Here is a 13,769-nt window from a genome sequence, read left to right as displayed (position 1 = left end):
ACCCAGACCACGGATCCACCCCCGTGACGCCCCCGCCCCGGAATGGCGCCCACGGCGCCCGGTGCACCCAGCCAGCAGACCAGCCAATCCCGACGCGGATCCACCAGGCCAAGAGCCACGCGCCGCGCCCCCGCACACCCACCCAACACGAACCCGGGGAGGCCCCATAGCATCCCCCACCCCTAGCCGTAACGGCCACACCCCGGCCATTGCGGTCAAACAAAAGCCCCAGAGGGGGCCCCGCCTGGCTCGTCGCGCAAGCGACATCCCTGGCGAGGGCGCGCCCTAGGGAGCCAAGCCGAGGACCTGCAAGGGCCGACGGAGCAACCCACAGCCACACCCCGCCACCCAGCGACCCAGGAGGCAATCGCCGACCCCGGGCAGCAGCCACCCCCAAAGCCACCCCCACCCCGGATCCCCCCGGACCGGAGCCAAGGACCCCACCACCCCAGGCCCCCCAACGAGAACACCCCCCAGCCAACCCACCCGGCACGGCACCGCCCGCCCCCCAGGCGGGAGCCACAGCCCCCCCACCAGTGCCCCAGACCAACGGGAGCCCCCCAAACCCAACCCAACAGGATGGCGGGCGCAAGAGCAAAGGAGGAGGAGGAGGGGGGGGAGGACGAGACAGGGGGACAGGGAGCAGGAGGAAGGAGCGGCAGGGGAGCACGCAGGGCCCCAGCCCCAGGGACCAACCAGATGCGCATGCAAGGGGCAACAGCGCCAAATCAAACAGCCCCGGGACCTCGTGAACACCCAGAAGGAATGCACACCCGTGCCGAGGCAACAAGACACCCCGGCAACCCACCCCAGCCATCCCGGCCAAGACCACCCCAGAGGCCCAAGGCGGCCCAGGCCTACAGTTGGGCTAGTGCGTTAGTAAAGAGTGGTGCTGGCAGTCGCTTGCAGGCTAGATCATCAGGCTTTTAAAAATTTAGATTTAATGCAATTAAAAAAGGAGTCCAACGCTCCTCAAAGCACATTATTTTTTTTTGTTTTCTGAGAGCAGACATCTTTTCCATGGAAATAAATTCTGTGAGGAGATTTTGCCATTGGTTTATGTTTAAGGATTTTTTGTCTTTCCAATTTAGTAATATTGTTTTTTTTGCTATGGCTAGTGCCGCAAGGATTGATTGTGATTGGTTTGCTGGAGGTTGAAGCATTGTCAGGTCTCCAATCAAACAAAAATTTGGAGATAAAGGAATCCTGCAGTCCAAAATGGAGGACAGTTTTTCAGTGATTAGAATCCAAAAGTGTTGAACTGGGGAGCAAAGCCATAAGGCATGTAGATAGGAATCCGCTGTATTCTGGGTGCACTGAGAGCAGATGTCTGTTGCTGAGAAGCCCATTTTATGCATTTTCTGTTGGGTAATGTGGGATCTGTGGAGGACCTTGTATTGAATTAGCTGAAGGTTTGTGTTTTTTGTCATCTTAAAAGTATTACAACAAATTTCTGTCCAGAAATCAGTGCTCGGGGTGATTGAGAGTTCAGCCTCCCACTTCGCGATTGGTAAGTAATTACAGTTAGTGTTCGAAAGCGCTCTGTATATTTTTGAGAGTTTTTTTGATTTTGTTGAGATTTTTTTCATATATATAGCCAGTTCTGGAGGTTGTAAAGTAGTTAAGTCTAGTGGAGTAGTTTTCTTTATTGTCTCTGTTACTTGTAAGTACTGTAGAAAGTTACTTTTATTTATATTGAATGCTTGGGTTAGATTGTTATATGTCCTGAGCTTATCATTTTCGAAGAGGTCTTGGAGATGAATAATTCCGCTATCTTCCCATGTTTTTAGATAGAGTGGTGTTTTTCTGTTTCTAAAGTCAGGGTTGTGCCAGATTGGAGACAGCATGTTAGTTTTTAATTGAACATTTGTTATGTCCAGGGCTTTCCACCACGCAGTCAGGGTGGAGGCAATCAGTGGGTTTTTAAAGCAGTTATGACGTTTCAGGGTCACAGTGATAAAAGGGAGATCAGAGAGTTTAATATGTTTGCAGTCTAGCTGTTCTATTTCTAGCCAGGTGTTGTGGTATTCTTTTGGTTTTAACCATTCTGTTATATATAGAATTTGGTTTGCTAGGTAATAATGCGTGAAATTAGGGGCTTCCAACCCTCCCTCGCTTTTATTTTTTTGAAGAGTTGAAAGGCTTATTTTGGGTTTTTTATTCTTAGCATAGAATTTTGTAATTGCAGAATCTAATCTTTTGAACCACTGCGTTGGTGGTTTCAGTGGGATCATAGAGAACAGATAGTTTATTTTAGGTAAGATTTTCATTTTAACTGAGGCTATTCTGCCAAGGAGTGAGATGGGGAGATTGTTCCATCTCCGCAGGTCTTCTGTGACTTTATCCAACAGAGGGTCTAGATTCAGTTTAATTAATTCATTTAGGTTTGGTGATATATTTAAGCCTAGATATTTAATTATATTTGTGGGGGAGGGGTATTGTGGGTTTTGGGTTGCTGGGTTCCATGAATTTTTCGTTAAAGGAAGGATTGATGATTTTGACCAGTTAATGGAATAGTCTGATAGTTTAGAGAAGCTGTTTATTAGTTTAAATAATTCTTCTAATGAAGATTGGGGTTCTTCTAAATAGAGTAAGATGTCATCCGCGTAAAGATTAATTTTGTGTTCTGAGATGGATGAGTGGATTCCTCTAATAACAGAGTTCTGACGAACAGCTGATGCGAGAGGTTCAACAAATATTGCAAAAAGCAAAGGTGAGAGTGGGCAACCTTGTCTCGTTCCCCTCTGCAGTGTGAAGCTTTGGGATGTTATTTTGTTTGTGGTTACTGAGGCCTTAGGTTTAGAGTATAGGGTGGAGATCCATTGTATGAATGAATCTCCAAAGCCAAATCTGTCAAGGACAGCAAGGAGGAATGACCAGTTGACTCTATCGAATGCTTTTTCTGCGTCTAGTGACAAGATTATTGTTTTCTTTTTAGAGTTCTGTGCCATGTTGATCAAATTAAACAGCCTTCAAACATTGTCTGTGGAGTGTCTATTTTTAATAAATCCTGTCTGGTCTTGGTATATAATTGACTGTACGACTTTCTCTAACCTGGAAGTGAGTGCTTTGGAAATAATTTTTATGTCTGTGTTAATAAGTGAGATGGGACGGTAACTTGAGGGTAACATGGGGTTTTTGTCTGGTTTAAGTAATAATTTAATGTTTGCTGTATTCATGTGACCTCCTACATAACCTTTATTTTTAATCTCTGTTACTACTCTGAAAAAGAGCGGAGCCAGTATTGACCAAAAGTGTTTTAGGAATTCAGCAGGGAACCCATCTGGACCTGGTGCTTTGCCTGTTGACATGCTATACAAAGCATTTTGTAGTTCTTGTAAGGTTAATGGTGATTCTAAGGTGGTTTTCTGCTCTATGGTGAGCTGTGGTAGGTTTAAGTTATTGAGGAAGGTTTTCATATCATCAGGGTCAGGGTTTAAGTTTGATGAGTATAGGTTTTGATAGTAATCATGAAAAACCTTATTAATGTCCTGAGGTAAGTTTAAAGTTTGACCTGAATTATCAGAAATTGCCGCTATGAAATAGTTTTCTTTGTTGTGTTTAAGCTGATTTGCTAAATATTTGCCTGATTTATTATTGTAGTCAAAGTTTTTGTACCGTAGTTGCTGTAAAATAAAATCCGTTTTCTTAGATAAAATTATGTCCAGATGAAGTTTTGTATTTTGGAGTTTTTTTCCATAAAAGTTCAGACGGGTTAGCTGCGTATTCTTCCGTAAGTTTCTTAATTTTTTCTTCAATCGTTTTTTCTGCTATCTGCTCCTGTTTTTTCTTATAAGAAGAGTATGATATAATCTTCCCTCTGATGACAGCCTTGCCGGTTTCCCAGAGTAAGGACGGTGACACTTCCAGAGAATCGTTTGTTAATAGAAAGTCCTCCCATTCTTTTCTTATCATTTTACCAAATTCACTGTCATTAAGTAAGGAAGTATTAAAGCGCCACAGAGAGGATAATTTCTGATTAGGGTCACACTTCAGGGTGAGGGATATCGGGGCATGATCGCTAATGATTATAGGATGTATTTTAGAGGAAATCTTATGTGCAATGGATTTATTTGAGAGAAAGAAGTCGATTCGGGAGAAGGATTTATGCACAGGGGAGAAGAAGGTGTATTCTTTTTTAGTTGGATTGTTCAGTCTCCATACGTCACCTATTCCAAGATCATCCATGTAATTCATTAATACTTTAGCAGATCGAGACGGTTTTGTATTTGGGCACTTACTGGATCTGTCTAATGATGTGTTGAGTGTCAGATTGAAGTCACCTCCGATGATTACAGATGAATCTGCAGATAGGTCCGATAGCTCCGAAAAAAACTCTGTGGAAGAATTCAGGGTCGTCGTTATTGGGGGCGTAGAGGTTTAGAATTGTGAAACATTTATTATAGATTACCACTTTGATAATAATATATCTACCCTCTGGGTCTATGGTGGAGTTGATTATGTTAAAGAGCAACCTTTTGTTGAAAAGAACCGAGACTCCTCTTTGCCTGGAATTGAAACACGAGTTATATATTTTGTTAAAATTTAAGTCTGTCAGAGATTTTTCTTCTGATTGAAGTAAGTGAGTTTCTTGAAAGAAAACAATGTCTGCATTTAATCTTGATACATAATCAAATATCTTGATCTTTTTAGCCTGCGAGCGAATGCCACGCACATTCCAAGATGTTACTGTAAACTGAGACATGGAAAGGAGTGCGGTTTAGTCCTTACGAATGTGAGCATAACCAAGAGTCTGAGAGCATTTGTGCACAGCTGTGTCGTGATAGACTTCAATGCAAGAAAGAAGGAGAAGAAATGCTTATCATGCGATACCACCACAAGGTAAGGGGCTGGGTTGAGAAGGTTAGTGAGAAGCACAAACATACAACAACAACAACCAGTACCAAAAGAATAAAACACGCAAAGGGTAATTATATAAAGTGTAGGAAGGGGGGGTATTGAGTGGATGTGAAAGAAAAAAAAAAGGTTAGGGGTTGGAGAAGAAAGAGGTGACATGGGGGTAGAGAGTGTCATGTGAAACTGTACGAGCCTATACGTGTTTACCAACATCTGAGCAAGCATACACACACATACATACACACACATTTAGTATATATACACATATCCCTTATTTTATTTTATTTTATTTATCTTTTGAATTATTTCAATTATTATATATATATATATATATATATATATATACATATATATACATATATATATATACATATATATACATATATATATACATATACATACACATACATACATACACACATATATATATATATATACACATACATACATACACACACACATACATACACATTTAATTATTATTGTTTATATTTCTTTTTTTTTCTTTTTTTTTTTTTTAAAGTTTTGTTAACATACATATATATAGATATACATACACATAGAGTACATATATATACACACACACACACATACTACCTTTTACCTTTTAAATAGTGCTACCTGAACTACACCATGAGTGGAGAATTATCCTTTCAATATTAACTCATAAATCACCTGTGTTTTTTCTTTTTTTTTTATTTACATGTTTTATTTTATTTTTCTTAGTAGAGCCAGGGGGTGATGTTAGAATCCCTAAATAGTTGGCCATCTATGTAAAGCTTGTCTACGACCAGTTTGGAATTACGGCCTCTCTGTCGGTTTTCTTTGAAGATAGGATATAAGGTTTTTCGGCGTTCATTTATTTCTCGAGGGAATTGATCATTCATGCCGAATTGCGTACCTTTAAGTTCCCTACCTTTACTTTTAACCTGGATTTTTTGTTGAAAGTGTTCAAATTTGGCAATGATAGGGCGTGGGTGGTTACCTCTGCGTGGACCGAGACGATGGACACGGTGAAAGGTGATGTTTTTCACGGTTTCTGCTGGGATTTTAAGCGCAGACGACATGAAGTTTTTCAGCAGAGCCTCTGGGTCGTCGTTGGGGGTTTCTGGAATGCCTGAGAATATTACGTTGTGTCGCATACTGCGAGATTGGATATCCAGGACTGTCTCTTTAAGAAGCCTGTTTTCATTTTTCAGCTCTTTTACCTCCGTGGTCACCGCAGATAAAGCCAAATGGATATCTTGGTTGACTTTCTGTAAGTCCTGAATTTGTTGGTATGCAAATTCCAGGCTGGTTTTCATTTCCTGAAAATCTTGGTGCAGCAAGTCGACCACACCCAGCCTCTTATTGATGGATTTTAGGACCTCGGTGTGGGATTCTGCCTCCAGATCTGACGTGTCTGTTGATGTCGATTCATTTTTTCGGCGTTTAGCGGACTTACCTGATGTGCTCGCGGCTTTCGGTCCGGATTCCATTACGTACTCGGCGTAATATCGGTCGATGAAGTCTTCGAGGTCCTCCACTCTGGCTGGTGAGAGGGCGCGTGGTCGGCTCTCGTTTGTGGCGTGGATTTAACGGTAAGAAGTGTTAATATTTACAAATAAAAAAAGTTGGTATGCTAGTCAAGGCAGCGAGCCGCCATGTTGAATTTTCACAGACTGTCACGTGACTCTCAGAACATCTCGCGTCTCTCACCTCTCTCGCGTCCCAGTTCAATATTTTCAACTCAAGCGAACGGCGAATAACGCGAGAATCGGGAGCGCGCTTGCCGCAGCCTTCGCGTTCAACGCGCGAAACAGTCCGCGCCGCCCCACCGGCGAATAATTCGCCTCCCAGCGCGTCTAAACCATTGACTTTGCATGTAATCTGTTCGCTTGTGCCGCAGAAACCGCGTTTGGTGTGAACGTAGCATAATCCTGACCCCAAGATTAAGAATCCCTGATATAGAAGATGTTTATCATGAAATAGTTGTGGATTAATGATGTTTGACATGTTGACTTATGGACCTATCATTGCAGTTGTCTCTTTCTAATTAACTAAAGAAGTCAGTGATAAATAGTGTTTAGTGAATTGTGAGTTTTAACCTTAGATGATGTCAGAGTCACATTAAAAATACTTTTTTAATTTTTTTCTTCTCGTTTTGATACCTTAACTGAGGGTAGTGTCACTTGCATAAAGTGATGGAACCCCATACCCCAGAGATGCCAGGCCAAAAGCCAAGGACAAAAACGCACACGGCCGGCACCCCATCCTGAGGGCCCCCGTGGACGCACACACACCGATGGCCAACACCCAACCCCCCAAGGTGGGGTCCAGGGAGCCCCCCACCAGAGACCCCATCAGATGGACAGAGATCAAAGGGCAACCAGCATCGTCCATGTGCAAACTAACGTTTCTTATTGAGCAGCCAATCAGGAGTCAGAATTTTCCTTTGCTGTTGATGATGTCACAGGTTCTCTTCAGCAGCCAATTAGAAGTCAGCCCATTCCTTTGCTTTGATGTAACAGGTTCTCAAGATCAAAGCATGTTCCTTTGATGTCACAGGTTCCGTTGATACAAAAGTAGTCCTTTAAAGCAGACACTCATCTTCACGCCAACAACCGAGAAAGAAGTACAAGTCCATTACATCAACAAGGAATTATAGAAACGAAAAAATGGAGAGTACTCTCTTAAACCAAAAACCTGATATGGAGACATCTTCTGACAGACCCACCATGATTCAACAACAGGTGATTGAAGCCTATGAACAGTTCCAGACATTAGGGATGGAATTTAGGCAGACAGATGCTAATTTGTCAAACAACCCTCAGAACATGAACATCTCCCAAAAGGAAGAAATTGCTTCCCGATTCCTCACATTGGATAAAGATCCCAGCATCCAGTACAATGCAGTTTTGGCTCAGGGCAGCCTGGTACACAGTGAAGAGCTGGCTACGACTGCAGTGAAGAAAGACATCCGAGACCACAGCAGAGCGGCAAAAACCAAACACACCATGCTGCAGTATCAAACACCTGCTACGAGGACCCCACCTAGAACCCGCATCCCCAAACCCATCAATGCCCCAACATGCAAACCCCGGGGAGGGCCCAGGGAGCTCCCCATCCAAGACCCGAGCAGAGCGGCCCAGACCGAACACACCACGCTGCCGCCCCAAACACCTGCTACGAGGACCTCACCTAGAACCCTCATCCCCAAACCCATCCATGCCCCAACATGCAAACCCCGGGGAGGGCCCAGGGAGCTCCCCATCCGAGACCCCAGCAGAGCGGCCCAGACCGAACACACCACGCTGCCGGCCCAAACACCTGCTACGAGGACCCCACCTAGAACCCTCATCCCCAAACCCATCCATGCCCCAACACCCAACCCCCGAAGAGGGCCAAGGGAGCCCCCCATCCGAGACCTCAGTAGAGCAGCAAAAACCAAACACACCACGCTGACGCACCAAACACCTGCTACGAGGAGCCCTGCTAGAACCCACATCCCCAAACCCATTAATGCCCCAACACCCAACCCTGAGGGACGGCCCAAAGAGCCCCCATCCGAACCATCAGCAGAGCAGCAAAAAACAAACACACAACGCTGCCGCACCCAACACCTGCTACGAGGACCCCAGCAAGAAACCACATACCCAAACTCATCCATGCCCCAACACCCAACCCCCGGGGAGAGCCCAAGGAGCCCCCCATCCGAACCATCAGCAGAGCAGCAAAAAACATTCACACAATGCTGCTGCACCCAACACCTGCTACGAGGACCCCAGCAAGAAACCACATACCCAAACCCATCCATGCCCCAACACCCAACCCCCGGGGAGGGCCCAGGGAGCCCCCCATCCGAGACTTCAGCAGAGCAGCAAAAATTGAACGCACTACGCTGCTGCCCCAAACATATGCTATGAGAACCCCCGCGAGAACCCACATCTCCAAACCCCTCCATGTCCCAACATGCAAACCCCGAGGAGGGCCCAAGGAGCTCCCCATCCAAGACCCCAGCAGAGCGGCCAGGATCGAACACACCACGCTGCCGCCCCGAACACCTGCTACAAGGACCCCTGCTAGAACCCACATCGCCAAACCCATTAATGCCCCAACGCCCAACCTCCGGGGAGGGCCCAAGGAGCACCCCATCCGAGACCCAAGCAAAAAAGTCATGACCCACACCCAGAGAAAAATCACAGGGTGCCCGCCAGTGGCCAGGTTCAGAGCCAATAGAGGCAAGACTCCAGGCCAAGAGGTAACTGATCCTGAGGCAGCACCGGTGGCAAGCCCCCACAACATAATCCAAGAACCTCGGCCAATCGCCCCAGAAACAACTGATCCTGAGGCAGCACCGGTGGCAAGCACCCCCAACATCATCCACGAACCCCGGCCAATCACCCCAGAAGCAATTGATCCTGAGATAGCACCTGTGGCAAACCCCCCCACCGTCACCAAAGAACCCCAGCCAATCACCCCAGAAGCAACTGATCCCGTGGCAGCATTGGTGGTGAGCCCCCCCACCGTCACCCAAGAACCCTGGCCAATCAACCCAGAAGCAACTGATCCCGAAGCAGAATTGGTGGCGAGCCCCCCCACCGTCACCCAAGAACCCTGGCCATTCAACCGAGAAGCATCTGATCCCGAGGCAGCATTGGTGCGGAGCCCCCCCACCGTCACCCAAGAACCCTGGCCAATCAACCCAGAAGCAACTGATCCTGAGGCAGCACCGGTGGCAAGCCCCCCCACCGTCACCCAAGAACCCAGGCCAATCAGCCCAGAATCAACTGATCCTTAGGCAGCACCGGTGGCAAGCCCCCCCACCGTCACCCAAAAACCCCGGCCAATCAACCCAGAAAGCACTAAGCCTTGATTGCCAAAGTTGGGTATGGATGCAGATTTATGTTCATCAGGTTTAGAATGATGAAAAAGAAAAAAAAAAATGTTGCAGAAAATTCCAGTAGGGTATTTAAATAGATCAAGTGACATGTCCAAATAACATTTTTTATTGACACTTGGGTCCTTCCTGTGTGGAGTTTGCATAAACTCCCCATGTGAGTGGTTGTCTGTGTTGCCCTGCGATGGACTGGCGCCCTGTCCAGGGTGTTCCCTCGCCTAGCGCCTAGTGTGAGCTGAAGATAGGCACCGGCAGACCCCCGCGACCCTGAAATAGGACAAAGCGGAGTATGCCACCAGCTTCCTGAACACAGCCCTGGTCACCCAATGTTTTTACGTACCATCCCCCAAGTAAAATTTCTTGTATTGTCTAAAAACTGCACTTGGCAATAAAAATGATTCTGGATAATAAAAGATATGGGTCCTTTGTGCAAACTATCCAGCGTACAGCATTTTTAATCGCATTTTCTCTGTTTTGTTTGTTTTTATTTAGCTATACTGCAAAAAACAGGAGCTATTCTTCCTGTGTTCTACATCACAGACTACTGTAAATATGTACATAATAGTTCCTGAATACAACAAACAGATTAGATGCGATGTACAAACAACATTTACGCAGAAAAAAATATATAACCAAAATAAAACAACAACCAAAGCATACATAGTCAAAAGGTCATTTAAAAAGTAGGAACAATTAGTTTAAACTGGCAAATACTGTAATAAACATGATAATTTGTGATAGTAGTTAAACTGGTCCAATTAATCATGAAATATGGTGAAAAGTATGATGGTAGATATGTTGCAAAATGAAGAGGATGGGTTTTTCTTCACCAGGATCTCCTTGGGCTAGCACTGCTCCTAAGCCAACACCAGAGGCATCCACCTGTACCAGGAACTGTTTCGAGAAGTCAGGACTCTGCAACACAGGCGCTTCACAGATTTGCATCTTTAACAAACAGAAGGCTTTCTCACATTCATCAGTCCAAATCATTTTGGAGGCAGATTTTTTTGGTAAATCAGTTAGAGGCGATGCCAACGTTGAAAAGTGAGGGATGAATCTTCTGTACCATCCCACCATTCCTAAAAACGATCGCACTTGCTTCCTTGTCTTGGGCCTGGGAATCATTTGTATAGCTGTGATTTTCTCAACCTGGGGTTTGATCTGTCCACGGCCCACAATGTACCCAAGGTATCTCACCTCTTCTTGAGCCCATGAACACTTAATTGCATTGAGGGTTAAGCCGGCTTCCTGTATCCTTGTCAGGACAACTTTCATGTGCTCCAGGTGTTCCTCCCAGGACTCACTGTAGATGACTATATCATCAAGGTAAGCAGCTGCAAACTTAGAACAGTCATTAAGCCAAATGTCCATCAGTCTCTGAAAAGTTGCAGGGGCTCCATGGAGACCAAAAGGCAACACAGTGTAATGGAACAGACCCATCCCTGGGATCTGAAATGCTGTGTATTCTTTGCAACTTGGGTCAAGAGGCACTTGCCAGTAACCTTTACAAAGATCCAAGGTTGTGATATAACAGGCTTTTCCCAGTCTTTCAAGCAGTTCATCAATGCGTGGCATTGGGTATGAATCAAAACATGAAATACTGTTCAATTTCCTCATATCGGAACAGAAACGTGGTTGAGCAGAGTCTTTTTTAGGAACCAACACTATGGGGTTTGACCACTCACTTCTGGAAGGTTCAATCACTCCCATGTCCAACATCATCTGGACCTCCTTCTTCAGTGGCTCCATCATCCGCTCTGCAATCCTGTATGGCTTCAAACGTACAGGTTTAGAGTCCTTTAAAACTATTTTATGGGATATAATATCCGTTCTTCCAGGTTTTGCAGAAAACAATGGAGGAAAAGATTCTTTGAGCTCACCCAACTGACGCCATTGCTTTTGTGTCAAGTGCTCCGGACGGGCTTCAGGCATGCATCTCTCTCTGCAGGGCCTCATGTCAGCTTCAGCTTCCCGGGTAGCCTTTTCTTCCAGTTGTATGTCCTGGATCATCAGAATATGTTCCTCCCTCTTCTCTGTAGGGTTTCTTTGATGAAATTCTTTCAACAGGTTAACGTGCAGCAATTGTTTATCTTTCCTTTTATCAGGACATTCAATTTCATAAGTCACAGGACCTACCCTTCTCGTGACAGCATATGGGCCTTGCCACTTTGCCAGTAGCTTGCTTGGTCCAGTTGGTAGCAATACAAGTACTTGTTGACCCGCTCTTAATTCTCGCTCACGGGCACGTTTGTCGTACCATACCTTTTGCTTCTGTTGTGCCTGTTGCATGTTCTCCTTAGCCATTTCTCTGAAGGTGTTTAGCTTATCTCTCATTTGGAGGATGTAGGATAGGATGTTGGTGGTAGTAGAAGTTGCCTCCTCAGCCATCCAGTTCTCCTTCAACACATCCAAGGGACCTCTGACCTGTCTTCCATACAACAACTCAAAAGGTGAAAAACCAGTTGATGCCTGTGGCACCTCTCTATATGCAAACAAAAGAAAAGGTACCCATTTATCCCAGTCTTTGCCAGTTTCATCCACAAATTTCCTCAACATTTGTTTAAGGGTGCCATTAAACCTTTCAACAAGACCATCAGTTTCTGGATGATATGGTGTAGTTCTTATGCCTTTTACTCCAAGTTGGGAATACAGTGATTTCATTAACTGAGACATGAAATTTGTACCTTGGTCAGTCAATATTTCTTTTGGAAGTCCAACTCTCGAAAACAGTTCTATTAAACACCGGATTATGTGTTTAACCTGAAGAGAGCGTAATGGATAGACATCTGGATATCGTGTGGCGTAATCACAAATTACCAGTGCAAATTTATACCCGCGACTACTTTTTGGGAGGGGACCAATTACATCCATGGCAATCCTCTCATAAGGCACGTCCATAATCGGCAAGGGCTGTAAAAGGCCACGATCAGAGATTTTAGTGGGAGCTACTAGCTGACAATCATGACATGTTTTACAGTAGTTTAGTACATCTGTGTATAAACCTGGCCAGAAAAATCGGCGAGCAATGCGATCATAGGTTTTTGCCTGTCCCAAGTGTCCAGCCCATGGTACTGTATGACCTAAATTAAGGATTACTTGGCGGAACTCTTTTGGCACAACTAACCTAGGCTTCTCAATATCGGCAAGATATAAGAGGTTGTTTTTTATTATGAATGGATCATCAACAACATTTTGCCTCTGAGCTACATTTATTTTCTGATCCCCTTCAACCACATAAGCTTTGGCAAAGAGTGGCTTTAAAGAAGAGTCAGTTTCTTGACTTTCCCTGAAATTCACAGGAATTTGCCACTCTGAATCAATGGGTGGGGTTTTAGGGAGAGCCAAATCATTACTTTTCACCTTTTCAACACATTTATTTTTCTCCTGACGGCGTTGACGCTTGGATTTTTTTTCTTTCTGTCCACCTTCATACAAACTAACATCTGCCTCAGGTAATGGCTCTAACAGTTAACATAAAGGCTTGGCCTTCCACTGCAATTGTTACATCTGCAGTTGGATAATCTTTTCTACATCCATGAACACAGGTTATGTTTACATTTCGGTCATAGTCAGGTAGGATGTTCTTAAGCACTGACGACTTGACTAGGGTTTGCGAACTTCCTGTATCTACCAAGGCTTCTACCCAATTCCCATTAATGGTGACTTCCACTACATGTTTATGAGGCATACAATCATCATTCTTGTTATCACATCGAGGTATGCTGCACATTTCAACAACCTTTGACTTCCTTAGAGGGCACACAGAAGCTTTATGTCCTGGCTGCTGACAGTAATAACACACAAAATTAAACTTCACATTTGAATGAGCTGGTTTCTCACCACCCGCAGTGTCCACATTGTCCATCCGAGGCGGTCTGTGAGTTTTGCCTTCAGCAAATCTTGTCCTCACCATAGTTCCTCTCGGCCTCACAGGAGCCCTGTGTACTGCACTGTAATGCTCTGCCAGCGCTGCAGCGTCCTCCCCAGTCTGTGGATTGTTCTCCTTCACCCAAGTGCGGATGTCAGGAGGGAG

At 44.9% G+C, this 13,769-nt stretch overlaps 2 protein-coding genes across 2 annotated transcripts; both read left to right on the top strand.

Annotated features, from left to right (window-relative positions):
* The first annotated feature begins 7,447 nt into the window (after positions 1 to 7,447).
* On the top strand, positions 7,448 to 8,762 carry LOC114460981 (cell surface glycoprotein 1-like). Its single transcript, XM_028442891.1, has 2 exons — positions 7,448 to 7,589; positions 7,671 to 8,762. The coding sequence occupies exons 1-2, from the start codon at positions 7,515 to 7,517 to the stop codon at positions 8,760 to 8,762; spliced, it is 1,167 nt and encodes a 388-aa protein (XP_028298692.1). The 5' UTR covers positions 7,448 to 7,514.
* On the top strand, positions 8,759 to 9,637 carry LOC114460980 (extensin-like). The gene has a single exon (XM_028442890.1). The coding sequence runs from the start codon at positions 8,759 to 8,761 to the stop codon at positions 9,635 to 9,637; it is 879 nt and encodes a 292-aa protein (XP_028298691.1).
* The last annotated feature ends 4,132 nt before the right edge of the window (positions 9,638 to 13,769 follow it).

The sequence above is a fragment of the Gouania willdenowi genome, unplaced genomic scaffold (assembly GCF_900634775.1).
Source record: "Gouania willdenowi unplaced genomic scaffold, fGouWil2.1 scaffold_86_arrow_ctg1, whole genome shotgun sequence".
NCBI lineage: Eukaryota > Metazoa > Chordata > Actinopteri > Blenniiformes > Gobiesocidae > Gouania > Gouania willdenowi.
Note: the sequence above shows the minus strand (reverse complement) of the source record. Positions and strands in the feature narration are given on the sequence as shown.